At 38.0% G+C, this 24,079-nt stretch overlaps 2 protein-coding genes and 1 long non-coding RNA gene across 3 annotated transcripts in view; 2 read left to right on the forward strand and 1 right to left on the reverse strand.

Moving 5' to 3' along the window:
• IFT46 (intraflagellar transport 46) lies at positions 1-7,395 on the forward strand. Its single transcript, XM_034978260.2, has 7 exons — positions 1-248; positions 859-964; positions 1,932-2,106; positions 2,554-2,720; positions 3,594-3,697; positions 5,535-5,647; positions 7,093-7,395. Exons 1-7 carry the CDS (start codon positions 57-59, stop codon positions 7,355-7,357), a joined length of 1,122 nt encoding a protein of 373 aa, XP_034834151.1. The 5' UTR covers positions 1-56; the 3' UTR covers positions 7,358-7,395.
• A 466-nt stretch (positions 7,396-7,861) lies between these two features.
• The window catches only part of LOC117990765 (cell growth regulator with RING finger domain protein 1-like), a 47,242-nt gene continuing 31,024 nt past the window's right edge, over positions 7,862-24,079 (reverse strand). The window contains exons 5-7 of the mRNA XM_034978262.2: positions 20,266-20,373; positions 19,713-19,878; positions 7,862-14,843 (exon numbers count right to left, since the gene is read on the reverse strand). Coding sequence (XP_034834153.1) covers positions 14,707-14,843; positions 19,713-19,878; positions 20,266-20,373 — 411 coding nt within the window. The 3' untranslated portion in view covers positions 7,862-14,706. The remainder of the gene's footprint in view (positions 14,844-19,712; positions 19,879-20,265; positions 20,374-24,079) is intronic.
• Positions 15,416-17,851, forward strand: LOC138403533 (uncharacterized). Its single transcript, XR_011237784.1, has 3 exons — positions 15,416-16,202; positions 16,659-16,809; positions 16,907-17,851. It is a non-coding gene; the product is annotated as an uncharacterized lncRNA (long non-coding RNA).

Below are 24,079 nucleotides of genomic sequence, written 5' to 3' on the forward strand. Positions count from 1 at the left end.
AGCACTGTCAAACGCTGTCGTTCACAAGACAGGACATTTCTGGCGTATCCCAGGGGATGTATGACGAAACCGTGGAGGTGAACGCTAGAGAAATAGAGAGTCCACCGACGTCTGACGAGGAAGCTGTGAAGGCCGCCATGGCGAAGTTCAACCCACCTGTGAGACACACGGCAAGACACGACTTCGATTCTGAGAGCGAAAGTGAATCTGAAGTTGAGAAGTTTGGGAATCTTTCTGAGGAAGATCAGGTGGGATATATTGAACCTTTTTTCGTTGGAGGGGAAATCCTCATGGACATCCGAATCGGTTGGTAACGGACTCCTACCGGCTAATAGCCCTCCCTTAGCCTTCCTTAATCATTTCTTTCTCCAATCAGTAGGTAATGCTCGTGTGGTACCTAATGGTCCGCCTTGCGTTGACCACCATTACTCGGCAGTAATGGTGGTCAGCTCTGATTATAAAAAAGAATGTGTTTCACTAATCTAGTAGTTACAATGTAGAGTTCAATTTACAAATTAATCTTGGAGTTATTTATATGACCAATATGAGTGCCAATATTTTGTTACGCAAAACTACGCCACTCTAAAAACAGGTGTGTATAGTTTCTTCTCAGATAAATAGCTAAGTACCTAGTTAGGTCTACTTACGTATCGATTGGTAAAGGATGGTGAGCCCACCGTCGCCCAATCGCCATCGACAAAATATTTCTGTCGTTGCTAGGTATAATAATCATTAGACATCATACTTAAGGAAGGTAGATACATGAGTCATGATTATATTCTGCTCAGATAGAGTAGGTTACTATTACCTACTCTCCGCAAAGGAATACAAAATTGTAATCAAATCTTTAATTTCCAGTCTCCAGATAGAAAGTCTGATCATGAGGAAGAGCCCAAGCAGGAACCAAAAGGAAATAGCGATGTGTCGAGGCAGTCGAGTAAAAACCGTGATTCTTCTAATTCAGGTTACTAATTAAATTATTAACATCTACTTTTAATATTGTTTAAACCCTACTCATGCATTTTCCTGCATGCATCTACTGGGACAGGCCACATAGATGACTATGGCCACCACGCCCGGCTGCCTTCTTCACCCATCCACTTTCCCTACCATCTTCATAAGTTCATCGGCTAGAATCATTCTATACTGCACTAACCGCGGTATAGCGGTAAACGCCAAGAGCAAGTACCGAATGGGCGCCCCGCGGTTCGGCCCATAAAATCGAGAGGTTGGTGGCGCCATGGGAGGTGGAGGGTTGTAAAAACAACTATTACAAAATCACTACAGTTTATAAAATATAGAAATCGGTTTGCTAGTTTAACGAAGTCTGACGTTGTACACCAGGGTTGGCTCTAGCCCATGTAGCGTCTGGATGCAAACTGCAATGAGCAATCAATATACCTAGGTCCTAGGTAGGTATACCTCCTTGCCCTCTGGTAGGTGCGCGATCAAAATGAAATACATAGGTACCTACTTTATATTATTACCACCAGTGATCGGAAATTTTGATACAAATGGTAGATAAGTACAAATATAAATGACTAGCTGATGCCCGCGACTTCGTTCGCGTGGATAAGGGTTTCTTTTCCCGTGGGAACCCATTAATTTTGCGAGATATAAAGTAGCCTAATGTGTTAATCCAGCCAAATCCGTCCAGTAGTTTTGCGTGAAAGAGTAACAAACACACACACATATACGCACATACATACACACAAACTTTTGCGTTTATAATATTAATGTGATATAAGCAATAGCCAATAGGTAGGTACAACAATATTTCGCTTGTGGTCTTTAAGAGCGTCGCGATTGCTACGCATGCTCTTCGGAGGCGCTGCGTGTGCCGTGTGCGCTGCATACCCTGCAGCATAGTAAAGTTGGCACACACTGCTGACACGGCGCACACAACAATCAAGTGTAACTATGATGTGTAGACACGGACAGTGCGGAGGCAGGGCTGGACATCGTGGAGCGCGTGGAGCCGCTGGCTGCGAGCAGCGCGCGGCGGCGCGGCGCCGTGCCGCTGCCCGACGGCGCCTACGACCCCAAGGCCTACCACGACCTGAAGGTGCCCGCCGAGATGGAGAACGTGTTCCAGTACATCATGAAGTGAGTCCGTTCCCAGAAGATCGTTGTGGGCTTCTCAGAACAGGCTTTGAAATCCTCACGCCTCGTATAGTTTTAGTTTTTAGTTGGTAGAAAGAATTACGACTATGGCACGTCATTGGAAGAGCCAAGAGAGATGTACGGAAGCAGTATGTTGTGAGTTCGACCGTAACAATAGGAAACTCTTCCTCCGAGGGTCAAGCTCGGGGCCCAACTGGTCCGACTGTTCTATATTGGAAGTTGGAACTATAGGCTTCTAGGATTAACTTAACTGCAATAGCGTGATTCAGACTTCATAGTAAGTGATTGAAGATACCCGTGGTGCCATCTAGTAAGATCGTTGTAAGTTGCTTTCATTCTTAGATCGGCTGTGAAAAGCCAGCAGACTGACAGACAGACACACTTTCGATTTATAATATTAATAGGTATGGATAATATTGAATGTTTGAGGTACACGCCGCAGAAGATCGACATCCAGCTGAAGCTATCTCCTTTCGTGCCGGAGTTCGTGCCAGCCGTGGGCGATACGGACGCGTTCCTCAAAGTCAGCACGCCGCCCGCCACGCTGCGCGCCGCGCCGCTCGCCGAGCAGGCTCTCGAACACATTGACAACCTTGGTAGGTCATTGATCTTATGAAATTTTTAGTAGGTAAATACTCGCGCTCGCTGCGCTCGTGGTCTCACTGACATGAACATCAAACAAAAGCAAAATGGGTTGCACAGTCAGGGTTTGCTAAATTTGGACTAAAATTTTGAATTCAACCAAGAATAGTGAATACTTATTGACTTGTGCAACTCTATTTGCTTATTTTATGTTGATCAAAGTTTAACGGTGACTGAAACGTCACTTCAACCGTCAGATATGCAACTGACCCTTCATGACAGATTTATGCACATTGATTGTTGATTAATGATTACACTAGATCATCTGGCCAAACTACTGTGCCATGTCTAACCGTTCTTCAAGACAAAGACTGGCTTTGCGAGGCATTTAATAAATAACGGTAGACGTCAAAGTTTCATTATCATTCATCATCATGATCTCTTATTTTTTAAGGGTTCCGTACCTCAAAAGGAAAAACGGAACCCTTATAGGATCACTTTGTTGTCTGTCTGTTGGTCTGTCAAGAAACCTACAGCGTACTTCCTGTTGACCTAGAATCATGAATTTTGGCAGGTAGGTAGGTATTATAGCAGACATTACGGGAAAATCTAAAAACCTTGTATTTGTGGTTACATCACACAAAAAAAATCATTTGTGGTCATGAACTAATAATTAGTATTTTCAATTTTCGAAGTAAGATAGCTATATCAAGTGGGGTACCATATGGAAGAGCTTCACCTGTGCATTTTAAAACAGATTTTTATTTATTTTTATGCATCATAGTTTTTGAATTATCGCGCAAAATGTCGAAAAAAGCCCTCGTTGCGCGAGCCTGACTCGCACTTGGCCGGTTTTTTAAAGATTGGGATGAATCGTTTGTTTTCAGGCTTAACAGTTCTAGACGAGCCGTCAGCCGAGCAAAGCGATTCAGCCTTGCTGCACTTGCAGCTGAGAGCTCTATCCAAGACCAGCAGCGCTAAGTCCACTGTGGTAAGTTAATAGGTATAGATACTTGCGAGACTACTAAATATCGACACTCGAATCGACATCCCAAACTCTTATACTGAGATCTATAAAGCGCACTTTGACTTTGCTCATACTTAAGATTGAGTTAAAACGAGATAGATTTATGTGAGAGATATAGCTTTGTCTCAAATTAACTCTGTCTTAGGTCTAAGCAAAGTCAGAGTGCGCTCTATAGATCTCGAGACTAGACTGAGATCTATAATCTATATAGAGCGCACTTTGACTTTGCTCAGACTTAAGATCGAGTTAAAACGAGACAGATTTATGTGAGGGATATAGCTCTGTCTCGTTTTAACTCTATCTTAAGTCTAAGCTAAGTCAGAGTGCGCTCTATAGATCTCACCCTTAGTCGAGTCGTGTGTCAAGAATCTGATAGGAGCCTACTACATTATTACCTTAAAAAATTCTCAGCATTGGTAGGTAGGTATACTTACTAACTAATGATTAATTGAAATTGGTCCAACCATTAGGAATAGGTACAACGCAGGGACAGAGGGCTAAGCTATATTTTACTACATCAAAATGATATGCGATATTCATCTCAAAGTAGGTCAGGGATGGCCGGATTTAAACACTGGGTCGTGATCAAATATATCAGACTTTATCAGCTTCACGCCATTTTATTGTGTGTAGAATTGTAAGCACTTCTAAGCATCTAATAACGATTTTATAATACTCTAGTCTAGTCCACTGTCCAACTATCTAATCCAGTAAGCTGTATTAGTACCTACGTTGCGGCCTAAAATTAATTAACGACTCTCTTTCTATTGTGTAAATAAAATTTCTTCTCTTATCTCTCTCTCTTATAAGAGACTAGCTTATTCCCGCGATTTCATCCGCATGGACTACATAAATTTCAAGCCCCTATTTTACCCCCTTAGGGGTTGTATTTTCAAAAATTCTTTCTTAGCGGATGTCTGCGTCATAATAGCTATCTGCATACTAAATTTCAGCCCGATCCGTCCAGTAGTTTGAGTTGTGCGTTGATATATCAGTCACTCAGTCACCTTTTCCTTTTATATATTTAGAAGATAATAGTCACGAGAGTGCCGTCGAGGCCCGAGGGAACGTCGCTATATTTTTTCTCGGACCACGTGCTCAAGTGAGCGCGGCCTCTGGTAGGTAAGTACTAAAGGTAGTAACCTACTCCATGACCTTACTGGCGCAACGGTGCGAAGCAATGCCTGTTGTCTCCTAAATACGAGGGATCAGGATCAGGTTCCATTTCCGACTAGGTACACCTGTTTTGAGAGTTCCGTACCCGAAGGGTGCCAACGGGACTATTACTAAGCCGTCCGTCGTTCGTCGTGTTCGTCCGCCCATCCGTTTGTCTGTCTGTCAGTGGGATGTATCTTGTGAACCGTAATAGGTAGATAGTTGAAATTTTCACAGAATGTATATTTCTATTGCCACTATAATACCAAATAGTAACAATTTCAAAATGGCCGCCATGTAAATTAAAGTGTTATTTCTTGAGCGATGATACGGAACCCTTCGTGTGCGAGTCCGACTCGCACTTGACCGATTTTTTATAAATTATTTTTTCTACGTAATAAAATCTATCTATTCAAAAAACTAAACACATCACAACATAAAATATCACTTGCTTTAAGGGTGAAGGAAAACATCGTGAGGAAACCGGCATGCCTGAGAGTTCTCCATAATGTTCTCAAAGGTGTGTGAAGTCTGCCAATCTGCACATGGCCAAAACCCTTTTCACTCTGGGAGGAGACCTGTGCTCTGTAGTGAGCCGGTGATGGGTTGATCATGATAATGATTCAAAAAACTGGTTCTTTCTCAGTTGACCAGGAAGATCGACCACGCCGAGAAGAGTCCCAAGGCCATTGAGCGATGGATCAAGGACGTAAGCGAGCTGCACATGGCGAAACCACCGCCTACCTTCACATATTCATGGTAAAACTTATTTCTCGTCCCATCGGGCTATGAAAATGAGGGAATATAGAGTTCAATGTACTCGTAAACTAAAACCTACTTGAAGCAACTACCTACTTATTGCTATCCCAGCTTAGTTTGGGACCATTGAATAGGTAGATACTTACAACTAAGATATATATGACGCGTACAATTTAACCCCTCAAGCGCCATTTTAACTTTGTGTGTCAAATTTCAAAAGTACGATTTTAGTCCTTATTTCAAAGGTGGGAACCGTACTTTTGACATGACAGTTGAAACCCATAAAGTTAAAATGGTGTATGAGGCGTCATTTTGTACTGACTATAGTAGGAAAGCTGTGATAGCCTAGTGGTTAGGACGTCCGCCTTCTAATCGGAGGTCGGAGGTTCGATCCCTCTAACTTTTCGGAGTTATATGCGTTTTAATTAATTAAATATCACTTGCTTTAACGGTGAAGGAAAACATCGTGAGGAAACCTGCATGCCTGAGAGTTCTCCATAATGTTCTCAAAGGTGTGTGAAGTCTACCAATCCGCACATGGCCAGCGTGGCAGACTATGGCCAAAACCCTTCTCACTCTGAGAGGAGACCCGTGCTCTGTAGTGAGCCGGTGATGGGTTGATCATGATGATGATGATGATAGTAGGTACCATTGTTCCTACTATTAATTGAATATTTTTTATAAGTGGCAGTTATGAATAATAATAAAATTAAAAGTGGAAAAAAGAAATGGTAAGTAGATAAGATAAGGAGTCTTATGTATTCCCGCGCTTGACAATGACAGTGCCATGAAGTTTACACTCTAATTTCCTTCATTAGCGGATTGTACGGCGTAATATTATAATTACCTATTATAATGTTTGAATAAGCTGGAGAAAGTGCGTAGATTTTATCATATTGTTGTTATAATGATTCATAGTTATATGCGTATATGTCTACACTTTATAGTGAGACATTCTGATGGCGGAAAACTGGAAATTTACCTATTTTAAAACTCGAGGGTTTCAAGCGCTGAGTGTTTTTGTTAATTTACTTAGTCATCATCATCATCATCATCAGCCCATCGCTGGCTCACTAATGAGAACGAGTCTTCTCTCAGAGAGAGAAGGGTTTGGTCATAAGTCTACCAAGTGCGGATTGGCAGACTTCACACACCTTTGAGTACATTATGGAGAACTCTTGAGCGTGCAGGTTTCCTCGCAATGTTTTCCATCATCGTTTGTTTGCCCATTTGCATTTAGCCAGCGTGGTAGACTTCTCATCCTGAGAGGAAACTCGTGCTCAGTAATGAGTTGGCAATGGGTTGATGATGATGAATGATGATGACTATTATTTACTTTATCAAAAGGGGTCAACATGATAGTAATTTGTAATGAGTACCATTCAGAGAGGAATCTTCATACAGGGTTTGTGTAAACTAGAACTAAAGTGAAACTTTTTTCTTAGCAAAATGCCAGACATAGACATCCTGATGGAAGAATGGCCAGAGACAATGGAGGATACTCTCAACGAGGTCGGCTTCCCCCCCGCCAACATAGACTGCACTCTATCACAATACGTAGATTTAGTCTGTGCTCTATTTGACATCCCCGTCCAAGGTGACACGTTAAATGACAGGATACAAGCTTTACATTTGCTTTTTAATCTGTATTCAGCTGTCAAAAACTCGCAGCTATATGCTGACAGGGAAAAAGAAAAGGTTGGGGGGTAGTTTTAAATTTATTATTTTAAGGAAAATAAATGAATTAGATTTGCTTTGGGTTTTTTGGATTTTTTTAAACACTACCTATTCCTGTTTTAATTTTAATTGCCACATTTTTAACTGAGGGTTATTTAAACCCTGGTATTTTTTGTTGTTGTAAGAATCTGACAAAATGTCACAATTTCTCAAACTGGCACTGGCACAGATTCTGAGGCTATAGGAAAATCAGCACTTAACTAAACATTATATTCCATTAACCTACTAAGTTTTTTTTTCAGAATAGGTATTAAATATTCCGAAAATACGATATTAAAAAAGACAAAATTAAAGTTACAAACAAAAGTAATATTGAACCTGTTTAAGGACTTATTTTTGATAATTTTATCCATACAAAGAATGTATAGAGACACAGAAGAATATAAGAATGTATAGGTCAGTATTCGGCCGTAGGTCAAACAGTCTGTCTGATCCGGTTCGAAGGACCATACATTACCCAATATTAAAAACAATCGATTACTTTGGCAAATGTTTATTTACAAATATTCGTTACAATAATCTAGACAAAAATATACATCCACTACGTACTCCTTTAGCCTCTATTGTGACGTAACATTTAATTTCCACGTATTGTACCATACAATTCAGCTTCAGTTACTTATATTCAAGACAATATGAGCCTCTTTTACGTCGTCTATTATAAGGCTTACAATTTTTAATCTTTAAAGCCTGCTCCAGGTTCGCGCCGAGAATATCCGAGAAGTCGGACGAAACTAGGTACCCGCACACTGTTAAAAAACTGATGAGCGCCAAAGTGACAGATTTACATGAGTTTGAACCCTCATGCCTTTATCTAAGTAAAATTTCTTAAGCCACAAATTAATAACTTGATTTTTCTGTAAAAGTGACCATTACTGAAATTTTCACGAAAAGCCCTTTTTGGTGTTTCTTGATCTAAAGAAAAAAATTTAGCGGCCTGCGGATCGATAGGCAGTTTCGGCACTTTGTTTAAAACAACAGTATCAAATCCAAGGTTCACACCAAAATCCAGCTTTTAGAGATTTTCTTAGCAGATGCGACTTAGTTCGTTTCATTTTCCTGGAGTATTTTGTATCTAACATAAAAGCACTTTCGAATAAACCATCCAAATCACGTTCTCATTTCTACTTGGATATTCTCGACGTGTCGGGAGCCGGCTTAACATTTCAGATTTTTCAATTAAGTAGGTACTATTGTCTACTTATGTATGATGTTAGATATATTTTGAGTGCATTTTACGGTCCCTTTTATTATTTATACGTAAATAGTGATAAGTATTAAACAATGAGTAAACAATTATCGCGGAGTAACCTACGTTAGGCCGAAATCAATGAGAGGTAGGGCTTATTTTAAGCAATGCAAACATTAAAGTGTTTGCAAAACAAGTAGTCCAAACGGAAACGGTTTGCGCAGGTACAGCCAAGGACACACAAGCCTCGCTGAAACCTGTTTTTGTACACTGCGCAGCCATACGCCTCGTGTTCAGATAGGATTACTTGTTTTGAAATTACTGTAATTTGCTAGAGTTTAAGTAACCCTACTGATAAAATGTAAGTGCCTTTGCACATTACGACATTTTCACGTGATTTTTTTTTCAACTTGAAAATGTACTCTCAGGGCACAGATATCTAGACCTCTGGTTTATCTAGGAAATCGAAACCGAAATGATAATGAAATATTGGACGGTATAGTATAACGAACATTAACTTTTTACATTTTTCAAGGGATGGCAAATAAACTGAATAATTTTTAAAACTAAAATCACATGTCAGGTTTGTTATTTCATATTTTATCCAAAATATTTGTCAATTTTATAAAAAATATCTGTGGTATATTTTGTTTGTTGTATTTTTCACTGAATTGGAAGACCCATGATCATGACACATTGTTGTTTGAAGGCAGATGTGAACTCGTAATCTTTTAATAAAGGTATGTGGGTGGAAACATACTACACGACGCGACGTTTTTAAGCCCTGGTGAAAAAACTTTGCTTTTCTGTCTGTCTATGGCATGGTAGCGTTAAGCGCTATTTGAATGTGATTTTTCAAGTAACCTAAAAGCTTCTTTAGCCACGACATGAGATGTTGCTTAAGAGTTGAGAGTAACTCATATTTTTTTCGAACGGAAGCGTTCATACATAATTTGTACAGAAAATGGCCGCCGAGATGAAAATATGTTGAGCCGTTAACAGCTCTTTTCATCAGGGTTATCAGTTTTTTCTCAGCCAGTGTCGAGATTTCAGTTATATAATACTGAGGTCACAGGATGTGTTTCCGGTGCTGTGGATTTGAGCATTGGGTGCCACACGAGTACTGCGTTACCGCTCCGGCAGAAAGTATGGCGTTTACCGCACCACGCCTCCCCGCTTTGTCTCTCTAGCTAGTCCCAAGTCGCGGCGCCGCACGACGTCGTAACATCTCGTGTAACATGGCACAGTAATTTCTATGTAGGATGCCGCAGCGGCATCGCTCAGGCGCCGCACCGTCAACGCAACGCATCGTGTGACCTCACTCTTAACTAGATGTTTTGATGTCTGCCGTAGAGTTACTTTAATTTTCTTTTTATCATCTTTCGAATAGCATCGCATATTATGTTTCCACCTTAATAATATTTACATCTCACGTTGATAGAATTCGAGCGTCGAAACACTTTAGCGTCTTTACGTAAAATGAACCTTTACTGCCCTGTTTTAAATATCAAGTTCGCTTTTCGACTATACTTCTACAAACCAGCGCGGAGAACTTAAAATCAGTGGTACTGAATTTTTGACGTTAAATCCTTAACCTTTAGATCCATTTTACTCTGACGTTATTGTTTCGAAACTCGAATTCTGTCTTCGTTGGTGCGATGTAAAATCTCGTACTAAGCACGCGATTTCATAATATTAATAATTATTACTGAATAGAATACATAATGATGCGTTATCTACTGTCTAGTGCAGGAAGAAGCCTATATTATCGCGCCGGAATTTTATAAACCAGTCGTTTTTACCGGTCGATATTCCGGCCGAAATTTCTCATCTACGGTTAAGCCTAGAATGCTAAAGGTTGAAACGCACGGACAGTCAAATGACCAGAGGTCAAATAGCCGCCTCGATTCATCGATACACGACCATGTCAGTATGTTTGCGATTCTTGTAAACAGCTTAGTACATATTAACCAAACGCACTCGGCGAACTTGTACTGGGCCATATGCCGCGGCGCGGCGATCGGTTCGCTGATTTATTTGGATTTTTTACGAGCATCTCAGCAGCAGAGAGAGAGCAGTTAGAGAGCAGATCTAGGCGCAATTCGCAAGTAACGTTTATTTGTGGGCCGGCGTTTGCCGAATACATTGGGTCATTGTGTATTGTTGTTAATATCAAGCCATAGAGGCGTGCCCGTAGTACTCTTGCTTTCTTTGAATTTTACGAGGATCGAAAATTTCTATCGCATACAAAGTCAAAAAGTATTTCACTATTTTCTTAAAAATAGTTTACCTAATAATGTGTTTTTAGAGTATCTTGTTTATACGCCCCTATGGTTTGAAGCCCGCGATATGTATGTTCACACTCATTGGCAGCCCCATAAGTGTATAACGTATGGGGTTGCCAATGAGGATGAAGCGAAATGGAGAGCGGATTGAAAGAGAGATGTACATAATATCGTTCGTAGTATCTTGAAAGCATTTATCGTGTATGTTTATAAATTATTTATGTGTATGTGTCACCCACACATTCGCCGAGCGCATTTGGCTAATGTGTACTAGGCTCATAAAACAAACTTTTCATAATATGACAATAAGAATAAATTGTCAGTGTGATCCTAGGCTTCATAAAATCTTAATTACACATTATTTATTTACAATTATAGCAAATTCACAAAGCATTTCAATATCACAGTTGCATACATTGCACCCACACGCTTAATTGATTTAAACTTATTTTTGTTGTTATTACTAGTAGTAGTACTTATGGACTGAGCCAGCGCGCGCCAGACCTTCGTTATTTTATAAAATGTGAAAGTTTCTCTGCGTATTGTCCCCAACACTGGGAGAAACGATCAGCGACAATGAAGTTTGGATCATAGTGGCTTTGGGAGATAACAGGTAAAGATGTAAAAAATCTTACGTCAAAGTATTAACTCCAATTTTTTAAATATTTTCTTCGGAATAGTATTAGAAATTACGTCATGCATTGCCAGACACGTGGCAACCCCCTGCCAAACGCCCTTAAAGTTTAACAATTTATTAAAGTTTAAGGGCGTCTGGCAGGGTCTGGTCCACCATCATCCAAACTTCATAGTCGCTGATCGTTCCTCTCAGTGTTGGGGACAACACGCAGATAAACTTTCAGCTTTTATAAAACAGCGAAAGTCTCGCACGCGCTGGCTCTCTCTCTATTAGTTTGAAATACAAATAAATAGGATAATTTACGATTGAATACTCAAATCGCTTCCTTATATTTAAGGACATCTCAAATAATAACACCTATACAATGAAGTTAATTCTGTTGCACACAATTTATAAAGTCTAAACTGACAGTTCTAAATCTATTCCTGTCCCTTTCATAATGCTCGTTGAGGAAAAGGATGGCACTAGGTTTAGATCTGTCAATTTTGTTTAGAGATTAACAAAAGAATTAGCCACAATGTGTGATTCTGAGCTGAAGTCTTGGTATAAGATTATACGTCCCACCAAGTTGATAGAATTAGAAACACTTCAGCGTTAAAGTAAAATGTACTTTAATGCCTTGTTTTAAAGCTCAAGTTCGACCATACATACATTAATATCGGTGGTACTGAGTTTTTAACTTTAAATTATGGATATTTCGGACCATTTCGCTCTGAGGTTATTGTGTTTTACGCTCGAATTCTAACAAAATAAAATCTCATAAGCACACTGTATTAACAAAATGCGAAATAACTGTCAATACATGAGGTGTGCTCAAAAATTGGGAGACGTTAAGTATTCGGGAGTTAGTCTATTAATTAATTATAAAAAATAAAGTAAAATTAAATAACATAACAGTATCGATAACGCAGAGTGCACAAAATAATCAAATAATATTTTTGCAATAAAATCATATTTTTACACAACAAAATAATTTTCTTGATATGTTAACAATTTTGATAAATTTGCGAATACTTTCTCGCAACTCCAAAACTTTCCAAATAAAATAATTCAATGTTATCTTTTCGTTTTATGAAAGTGTACCTAAGTAAAACTATAATGCAAAGTAAAATGTATTCATATGCACTCAGGTTAATCAAGAATTACAGTATAATAAATGTAGCATATTAATTTTAGGAACGTAAGCAATGAAATAAAATCTAGTCGTTTAAATAATATTTTTTTTACCATTAATGATTTCGCATTTTTTCAAAATACAAAATAATTAAAAACAACCTAAAAATTAAAAGCAAAGAAGACTAGTTAGCAGTTAATGAGAACAATTTATTTTCTCTAACAAGCAAAGTAAAATGAGGAGCCACGACTTCGCTTTATTAGCGAGAGCTTAGTACATCGATAAAAGTCGTGCCCCCCCATAATCGATTTTTACGCGGCATTGCAAACATACAGTAATACGTTGTAATTAACTAGACTGCGACAGGGTGGAAATTGGTAACTAGTCACGGACGAAGCCTACTAGACCTTACCAGAGCCAATTTACAAATCATTAATTCTCTAATTGGCCCTGCCGGGAATCGAACCCGGTTCCTCCCATTTATAAGTTACACATACTGCTGCAATATGGAGGTCGTCATAAAAATCATTTTTTCAAAATCATGTCACAGTCAATCAAAAACTATGTCCGCCAAAAGTTACTTTACAAAATTAGGTCATATATATAAATCTAATTAAAAATTTATACTCAAAGGTCAAAACTAAACATTATTTTGTAGTAAATAACTACAGGATGCCATCCAAACACACTATTTTTTTTCCAAAAAAAAAACACTGTCTTTTATGCCTTCATACTTCGATCATTAATGTACAAGATATACGTTACAGACTCATACACCGCATGGAAAACCTCCTCCTTTTTGGAAGTCGGTTAAAAAGTTTCCTCATCGGGTTTATATTGTTACATGTTTATACCAACTCCCATCGTCGGTGTTCCCACTAGATTACAACATGGGGTTATTCAAGGGGCGGACCAACATATCTAAAAGGCCGGAAATGGTTGTTCCTCTGGTGTTGCAAATTTTCATGGGCGGCGGTAATCACTTAACATCAAGTGACCCGACTGCTCGCTATCTATTTAAAAAAAAACTGGCAAAAATACATTTTCCTTTAAACTACTTTAAAGTTGAAACATCATCGTCATAACAAAGCCACAGTCACTCAGCGGACGATGGAGATGGCTTGGAGTTTCTATATGTGATCAAATCAGAAATGAGGAGATCCGTAGGAGAACCAGAGGCGAACATGATAAGCATGTCGACATAGCTGAGCGGGTTGCGTAGCTGAAATGGCAATGTGCGGGGCATATAGTTCGAAAAACCGATAGACGTTGGGGTCCGAAGGTGCTAGAATGGCGACCTTGCACCAGAAAGCGCAAAGTTAGAAGATCTCTCACTAAATGGTGACGAGTCGCTGTCGCTGGATTTGGGCGGCCCAAAACCGTGGAATGTGGAAGTCCCTACACGAGACCTATATCCAACAATGGACGTCTATTGGTTGACGATGATGAATTTAAACTTTATAACCTTTTGGTTGTTTAAAAAAATTTAAATCGTATAGCGGCAAAATAATCGCAATTCTGGTTGATGACCCAATTTTTCACGAATTCTTTTTGACGACTTACAGTATATCTTGTACATTAACGATCGAAGCCTTCTTAAGATTACTGCGTTTAGGCCTCAGGGACCAATCCCCTTTAGGTCCTAAGAATGTCTCATTCTTTCTATCTAAAACATTCTGATTTTAATTACATTTCGGCATAAGTGCATGTTCATATGCATCATCTGCTAGCGGGCGCGGCATTTAGTATGGAAACGCATTCGAATCCTACATCTAAAGTTAGATTAGCAAGTGTGCCTGCAAGTTAAATGTAAATACGGGCTAATTTTATCTGAAAAATTGTATTAAAGGACCTTGAGATATTTTGGTCCAATTCCTCAAATCCCTCAATAGTGTTCTAATTTATGCCATATGAAATATTTTGGGGTCCCGCAAAATTTGACATTGTCTCTGACAATAAGATATGGCTGCTGTATAGGAGGTTCCTGCTATGCGGGAGGGGTGCCAGTTGTCACAAGTTGACGAATCACGAGCTCTCGCGTCACGTCTCGTGTCACGTGCTCAGTTATGCGTTCTGACTACTAGTCGTGTCTGACTGCTAATGGTAGTGGAACAGGTTTAGGAGCCGGCGGTTCAACGGGAACTGCTGCTTTAACTCCATCGGTTCTTCTTCGTTGCGAATGCAGAAGTAGCTGGTTATTACGCTTCGACATATTGGACACTTGTCGAGTTTTGCTGCAAAAGAAAAAAGCACAGTTAGTAGGTATAAATAAATCCATACTAATATTATAAATGAGAAAGTGTGTCTGTCTATCTGTCTGTCTGTTTGCTAGCCTTTAAATTTGGTACAGAGATAGCTTACATCCCGGGGAAGGACATGTAGCGTGGCTTCACTCAAAAGGAATCGTCTAGAATCTTTCAAGGAAGGTCCCAACGAGCGTACTGAATGAAATCCACCGGGTTTACTCGGCCATTGCATAACAATTATTCACCTTTGCCTCAGTAATACGTGTTATCGCCTCATTGGCACGGGCGATCACGTAGGGTCGTGATCGGTCATTATCTGCGCCATACCCGATCGCCAGAGGTCGGCGGGAAGGTCCAGAGTTTATGCGTTAGCATTGGCACCGATGCGATCGGATGTACGGCGCATGATCGGAATAATTGTATCTATTATCATATGTAGTGGAAAACTTCACAGAAAGTTACATCAAGGGGTTTTTTCCGTAACACAGAGAATTCAACTCCTACACTGAAAAAAAGAATCAACCAAACTAGTTTTGTTACTTAATTTTTAAACAAACTTTAGTCGTTAATAAATAAACTTTGACTATTTATTACATAACTAGTTTAGTGTGTGTTCTCAAAGGCAGTTGGGTTAATGTAGTAGGTTAATAAGTTACAAAACGTTTGGTTACTAGTAACTGAAACAACGTAAACCAATTAGTTTTTCTATAGCAACAAAACCGATGTCTAATACATAACATAACTATTTGCTTATTATTTATTTAATATTTGATCATATTTTACAAAACGTGTACATTTAGTGAATTACCAAACTTTTGTAGACATTAAAAAACTTAATAAATTTGATAATAACATGTTACTTTATTTATTATCTACAAAGGTTTTATAGGTGATACCCTATTTATTTTACTGATAACAACCGTACTAAATGCTGTATTAATATAGTCAAACTTTAATTACAAATAATCTAACAATTTCAAAAATAACAATCAAACTTTCTTTGATATTTTAGCCTGTACGTTGTCCTGTTTCAATTTTATTCAGTGATCAGTGAGTGTGTTTATTTGGAGTCAGCAAAAGGAGTGCCTCGTAATTAGTGTTTACACTATTGTTTCTACGGTGCGGTACGGTTTCTACAACAGGTGCCTAATGGTTTTCGTAAAAAAGTTGTACCGTACAGCGCCTGGCCGAATATTTAAGAACATGAGCGACTTCGCGGAGGCGGCAGTGACTGACGAAGGCACAAAGCTGGCTGAGCCTGACAATATCAATCTTCTATGATATTATCATAGAAGATTATTTAAAGTCGTGGGGCCTCGAGATGTACCTACATTCCGAAATTTAAAGGTATGTACCCTGGTAGTAAGTATATTCACAGTAGGTAATAGGTAGTTGTACGGTGGTTGCATCATGCTTTTTTCTGCCCATACAAAAATTTAACTTAAAATAGTCCCGTCGTCGTGAGCTGCCCCTTTATCGACACCCTGATCCTGATTGTTGGAATATCTAGATATAGACCTTCAAAGTAGGTGCATAAATCATAGTAGGGTATAATAAAGGACGGTTTATAAACTGTCTGTGTGCCAAATTTCATGGAAATTTTAGTGTACCTAGGCGTGATAGTGGAATGTGGAACTAACAAATATCCATACTTTCGCATTTTTAATACAAGTGATATTATATTTGTCCCGCCCGTTTTAAATGGTTTGATATGTACAGAGTTGCGTGTTTTTTTATGTAGGTACTTAGTGTGTATCAGCATTTAATCATTATTTCTGAATTATGTTTACAATTATATTATAGAACATGGCATTGACTTTGAAACATTGTTAATGTTGGCCGAGGACAACAAAGGAACTGGTACCTATGATTGGACACAGCGAAACTGATAAAACAACTATCCACAGTTAAAAATATGCTAACAGATGCTTTTCCGTCAGACCAGCAAAGTGATGTAAGTACAATCTTCTTAGCATGTGCGAGTGTAGATTTAGCTCTCTGGTGTAGTAGTCCTTCTCTAAATAAATTAATTCTTTGTTTAATTTTTTCAGTGTCCTGTCCTGTGGATGAAAATATAGAAAAAGCAACTACAACAAAACGATACTTCAGATGATTTGGAGCTCCAGAAACAGAACAGATACAGAATGTGTATGTATAAATAAGTTTTGCAGGTAGGTAGGTACTTTAGTAAGGTTGAATTTTTATTTGTTTAATGCCAATTTAATGAAAACATATTTAATGAATAATGCATAATATTATATAATTGCTGTCAAATTACAAGTGAAGATACCTTCCTACTTAAAAAAAGCTTGTGTAATTTCATTTATGATGATTAAAAATATTTTTGTTAATGATAGAGTTATTTTTGAATGTATACAAATGACATCATAATATTATTAAATTTTTGTAGACTTGTTTTTATGACTGTAACTCAAATAACTGATTAATAATTAAGGTAAAATGCTATTTCGAAGCTATGTTATAAATAATACTGAAGCGGGTCAAACCATCCTCCTGGATAAAAAATAGATATTTCATACAAGAAGCCACTGCTCATTGGAAAACGTATGAAACAGCCCTTTTTAATTCTGGAAAATCGTCTCATAGTAAAAGCTATGTTTATGTTTCATCTGTAAGTTTTATAGGTTTGTATTTTTAATTTTGATATTGAGATTGTCAATTTTGATTAAGTATACTCGTACCTACCTATGTATGTGAGACGAAAAATAAATAAGTAGAAAGTAATGTATAATTTTATTTCAAATCAGTAACTTTAGCCAATATTAATTAACCAAACTGTTTAGTTATAACTCATTACTAATAAGTAACAAACCTAGTAGAGTAATGGTACGGTTCATGAAATCTAGCTTGTAATAGTATCTTTATTCTTATTTTTTTGTAACAGATGTAGTTTGTTACTGAAATGTAAATGTACCGATGGGTTAGTTGGTTTTTGAATAAACAGACACAATATTGGTATAGGTTTACATTTTAGCTTGCAAATTACATCTACTGCAAAAAAATAAGTATGTAAATACTATAAGCTAGATTTCATTAACCATAATACCATTACTCAACTAGGTTTCTTATTTATAACTGAACAGTTCCCTACCATTACTCAACTAATTTAGTTACATATTACTAAACAGTTTTGTAACTACTAACACACCAAGATATCTTAATAACAATCACACTGTTCACATATCAGTAACAATAAAAAATAGTAATCCGTTGACAAAGTGTTTTGTAACCAAATGCACACCATTAGGCTACCAGTAGGTAAACAGTTTGCTAAATTGATACATAACATTTAACATATTAACAACATATCGACTTGTTAATAACAAACGCACAGTAAAGGTACCAGTAGGGCGCAGGTTGATTAAAAGATACAAAATCGAAAAGTACTTAACAAGAAGATGGAGTGTTATGCGTTCATAAACTGGTTGCTTAAAAACAGTAAAACCGTTCAATTAACTTCAACAAAATAACTTTAGCGACTAGTACCTCAACTCAAATAGCAAAAGTCAGTTTTGTAGCTAGTAAAACATAGTTTGCAAGTCACTTTTTTTGTGTAAACAGTAACCAAAGTTTTTGTAACTGTATACAAAACATTTCTTTCAGTGTAGAGTACGCACATACAAGGTTTTGCATGAAAACAAATCGTAAAATGTTGGCGGGGGACAAGGGAGAATGCTTTGTTGTGATTGGTGGACTTAAAAGTCACGTAATCAAAACAATGTGCGAAATGAGGATACCGAACGGGCGTGGGCCGACTTTTATGCTCAGCAAGTGCCTAAGCTTGGCGAGCGGGGGTGTTCGGCTATTAGGCGTCTATAGGTGGTGGTCTGTGTTCCGTAATAAGCCAGATAAAAATAAATGGTATTGAGATAGGAGCTGCGCACACGGTAGCAACTGTTGCGGCAACCGGCAACTCGCAACTACGATTTTCATATAATTTCGAGAAGCCGCCGTAGCCGTAGTTCATTCGTACAACGAGAATCTACACAGTGGGCCAGATGTCAGGCGTTTTCAACTTGCTGAAACTACAGCCCGGGGGCCGTAGGTTAGAATAGAATAGATTTTTGTTCAAGTAAACTTTTACAAGTGCTTTTGAATCGTCAAACAGACTTTAGAGACTGTGTTTCAAAGAATTACCTCCTGCGATTTGGGTTTCCTACCTATTACACTACGGGTATCTTTAAACTGAATAGGCATCTTCTAGGAAAACGCGTCCCATCTTAGGTCACGTCATCATTTTCCATCAGATGTGATTGTGCTAAAGCGTGTACCTATTTTAAAGATAATTCGAATTTATTAATTGATAATTTAATCTAGACCCGATCTCGTTCAAGCCATAACATGTCACCTATAAAAACAAAGCGTAAATCTTCCTATACTCGGCGGTAGTCTAGCAATGTATTCATACGGCATTATGTATTCGCCGCGTGCTCGACACATGGCGATCTGCATCGGCCAACGACAATTACAAGGTTGCGGTCACGAATACTGATCGATTAATGCGTGGAATCGGTCACCGATTGATTTTGTATTCCAGGAGAAATAGAAAAAATATTTTTCAATGGCGTCATCACGAATAATAATAGTTTCAACTCTAATGCGACATAACATTACTGGTCATCATCATCATGATCAACCCAACGGAGCTACGGATTGACGTGATTTTTTGCATAGGTATAGTTGAAGACCTGGAGAGTGAAATAGGCTACTTTTTATCCCGGAAAATCAAAGAGTTCCCACGCGATTTTTAAAAAACCCAATTCCACGCGTACGAAGTTGCGGGCATCAGCTAGTATAATTTAAAAGGCCCAAGACATAAGCAAGAATGACACTCACGTAAACATCTGGCGCAGAGACAAGCGTGTCTACACGGCAGTAACGCCCTGGACAGCGGTGCGGATGCGCACACGCAGCACAGCGCCTCGCCGCGCGTGTAGCCGCCCGCTTCACTCATCTCGCCGGTCTCGCAGGGATCGCCCGCTTCACCGGTCACGTATAGTTGCTGGAAATTGAAACATAAAAAATTGACACAGTCTAACATGAAACTCGTACTAGTAGGTACAGATAAAACCTTGGGATCGGATAAATACAAAAACATATTTGTAATAATAAAAATATATTTGAATACAAAACATATTATATATTTTGTAACAACAGCAACATAGATATCGCTATCGGATGAATTCAAAAACATATATAATTATAGATTACTTAATAATTGAGGAACTAGCGAAAAAAAACGGTTTAATTGTATGTAATGAAATTTTACAGGAGGAGCAAAAAATCGAATGAAATCTATTCGAAGCCGTTTGGCTTGGAAATGGGTTCAGATTTATTTGGTACCCTGGTACACTTATTGACGTGACGGACAAGAAGGTACGGTACATACCTTCAAACAGGACAAGTGTCCATTGGCCTGCTTGAGATACTGAGCTATGATGCCGCTGGGCAGTCGACACTGCTCGTCTTGTATGTGGACCACACTTATTAACGCTACCTGCAAGGATAATTACATTTATATTATTATAAATACAAGAAAAAAAAATAGAAACACTAGATGATATCTGCGTCTTCATCCGCGTAAGGTCAGGTAGCGGAAACCAGGTACAAACTGGGCGCGCGGCTGCTCTTCTAAAAAAATTGGTATATCTAGGCCATTTCAACATTACTGCTGTCACGCGTATTGCTGGATCAAATACTAAAGAGAAAAGAAAGACTTGATTTTAGTGCTGTTTTCTACCATTTTAGTTCAGGTTTTGTGAACAACCAAGTAGTAGTTACTGTTAACTTTTGCATTAGTTATCAAATCTAGTTAGTAAATCAAGTCTTTAAAAGTTACATTTTGTATTATACATAATATTGTATGCTTGATCAAAATATAAGGAACGAATGAGAATATCCGTAGGAGAACCAGAGTAACCACAAAATAGCTCAACGGGTTACAAAAATCTGAAGTGGCAATGGGCAGGGCATATAGTTCGAAAAACCGATAGATGTTGGGGACGTCTTTTGGTTGGCGATGATGGTGATGTATCTAATTGGGTATTTGACTCCAATTTTTTATTGCTTTATTATAAACTAGAATAAAAATAATGACGTAAACTGAAAAAACTAATTGAATCGATCAAATAACAAAAAAGTTATAAGCATTTCTGAATAGACAGAGATAGCGATACAGCAGTTTGACGTCACACCTACTAATGCCATAGTAGCTTCGTGCGGTTTCATACAAATTTTCGTTTTGCGAGAAAGGGATATAAGACCCTCTCACTCTAAAATTAAAATGCCTGTAACTTTGTAAATATTTGTTGGATTTTAATATTTTTTTCAGCGTACGTCATTATTTATATCCTAGTTTATAATAAAGTAATAATATTTATCAAATTCAAAAGTAGGAAAATACCCAATTGTATGCGCGTTTTGCCTGTGAACAATTAAGTACAGTCAGGAATCGAAACTGGTATGTTTTTGTGTGGCGATTTTACGCGCTGCGCCTGACTGATTAGTTAAGACAAAAACAATAAGTGTTTTTTAAAAAACACCTACTAAAGTGACCTTCGCAGCATTATGCAATCCACACCAATATGATAAATGCCAATGTGTTTGTCTTTTTGTTAACTTTTTACAGCTAAATAGCTGCAAGCCTAGATTCTGTCTTAGTACCAGTTGCATGAAAGGCGGTTAAAGTTACGATTACCGTTAAACTTTGCCCACTAATAAAAGCAAAATGGGTTGCATAAGGATTTGTTTATTTTGGACTTAAATATTTACCTACTTTTTACCTTTATCATACGTTAGGAATACTAACTCGACACACTCAACCGCCTGTCATTGAACTGGACCTTAGTAGACTATCATAGGTACAATTCATGTCATCTTAATCATCAACAACCGATACACGGTCACCGCTTGACATAGGGACTTCGACACGCCACGGTCTTGCACCCCCTAAATCCAAGCGGCTTCTTGTAAAGCTACAGACAGACGTGCTCATTACTAGCACGAAAGCATGCTTTTATTGAGCAAGTGCTCATTAGTAGCACGTGTGTAATGTAATGAGCATGCTTATTTATGAGAATGCTTCAAGCAAGCATGCTTATTGCTGGCAAATGTGAACAGTTGCATGAGCATGCTAACTTTAAGCAAGCATAAAAGCACGCTTTTTTTGAGCACATCTGTCCGTATCTTTACTCGTTTAATGTCACACAAACGTTTAAGGTCGCCATTCTAGCACCTTGTCCCAACGTTTCGGTCTAGCGATCTATCTAACCGGTTTTTCGAACTATGTGCCCTGTCCATTGTCACTTTAGCTACGCCACCCGCTGAGCTATGTCGGTTACTCTGGGTTTCCTACGGACCTCCTGATTTGCTCACGTAGGGAAACTACAAGCATATAGTAGCTCTCTCCATCGCCCGCTGAGTGACTCAGAGCTTTTTTATGAGCCCATAGCACAGTACACGACAGTAAGGGGACTTGCAATAAAACGTCGACACTTCGACGTCACTGGCAGACGTCAAATAATCCTACATTTGATGCTAGGTAGCCTATGAAAAGCCTACTCATTTTTTAGCCTACTTTGATTTCACGTCACTATGAACTCACCTATAGCCTAGTATTTGACATATATCGTCGACTCAGTGGCCCTACCGCGGTTGTTTGACAGCTACAATGTCACGAAAGCAATCATCTCTGATTGGTTAATGCTCGCTCACTATTGGCCACAATGCATTGTTGCAACAAGAATCGCACAAATTCAGCCAATCAGAACAATTGAGATTGTAATAATGATTGATGCAGGTTTTAGACAATCGCTCTGCAGATCAAACCAAGAGTTCCCTCACTCTAGTTCACTCTGCCCATAGTTAGCGACCACGTCTCGGATCCATTTATGTCATCACTGAAAACACGCACTGTTTATAGCACACGATTACTGATTAAGTATAGTCCCACGAAACGCACGTAAAACAGAAAATCCGATATTTCTGTATAATGTTACTTATTAATTTAAAAAAGAATAATTAATTTTAAAAAAATGTTATTTTTTGTTGCTCGTCTTTGAAATTATTTAATTTAATTTTAATACATAATTTCCTGAATAATTTTGTATATATTTAATTGAAGCAAAAAAATAAACTAATAAAAATATGCTACAAACTAGACAGTAAAATAATGTAATAATGTACCTACTTAGACAATAATTATTGTAATTATTTTGGAAATTAATGGCTATTTAATTATTATTATGTAACTTATTATTTTAATTTGATTTAATTTCAAAGCCTCATTGCGGTGGTTTAGATGATATTTTCGATCTGTAATTTTTATGTTATATATAGAATAAGTTTGGTATTTTTGTTTATTGTATCTGAATAAATGATTTGAGTATTTCAAAGGAATAAAAAAATATAAGTTCCACGCAGACAAAGCCTCAAGTAAGAGCTTGTTAGCAATTAAGCATACCTTTTAGTTAATTGTCTTACTATCTAATAAGCGTTCGCAATTATCTCCGGTGTATAATTTTGTATTTAAAACATAATTGGCCTCGGTTTAAAATTATTTACTTTTAATTAAAAAGTACTTTTAAGTGTTTAAAGACAAAAAAACAAGACAATGGAGTTGTCAGTTAGGTATAATAATATTTTTGCCTCCTTTTTATGGACCACGTCATTATAACATTATTATAGAGATTCTAGAATATCTTAATTACATTTTTCACCTCTAATTTTTGGTAGTTATGAGCATTTTAAACAATTAAATATCACTTGTTTTACCGGTGAAGAAAACGTCGTGAGTAACATTGAACTATTATACACTAATGGAATGAGAGTTCTCCATAATGTTCTCAAAGGTGTGTGAAGGCTGTCAATCCACATTTGACCAGCATGGTAGATATGGCCTAAAGTTTAGGCCATATCTACCATGCTCGTCTCATTCTGAGGAGACTCGTGCTCAGTAGTAGGCCGGCGATGGGTTGAGATAAAAAAGGGCTCCCAAAGTAAAAAGTAAGAGTATTATCTAAATATATAAAACGAAAAGGTGACTGACTGATCTATCAATGCACAGCTCAAAATACTGGACGGATCGGGCTGCAATTTGGCATGCAGGATTTTTGAAAATTCAACCCCTAAGGGGGTAAAATAGGGGTAGTCGCGGGCATATTATGCTAGTATATTTGAGCCTCAATAGCTCAACCGGTATAGGA

Source organism: Maniola hyperantus, chromosome 18 (assembly GCF_902806685.2).
Source record: "Maniola hyperantus chromosome 18, iAphHyp1.2, whole genome shotgun sequence".
Lineage (NCBI taxonomy): Eukaryota > Metazoa > Arthropoda > Insecta > Lepidoptera > Nymphalidae > Maniola > Maniola hyperantus.

What these genes read in the sequence shown, in the direction of transcription:
- IFT46 (XM_034978260.2), top strand. Translation starts at nt 57, where the DNA reads ATGTATGACGAAACCGTGGAGGTGAACGCTAGAGAAATAGAGAGTCCA. An exon ending in CGAACACATTGACAACCTTG is followed by an intron (nt 2,721 to 3,593) that starts GTAGGTCATTGA and finishes GTTTGTTTTCAG; the next exon opens with GCTTAACAGTTCTAGACGAG. An exon ending in GCAGCGCTAAGTCCACTGTG is followed by an intron (nt 3,698 to 5,534) that starts GTAAGTTAATAG and finishes GTTCTTTCTCAG; the next exon opens with TTGACCAGGAAGATCGACCA.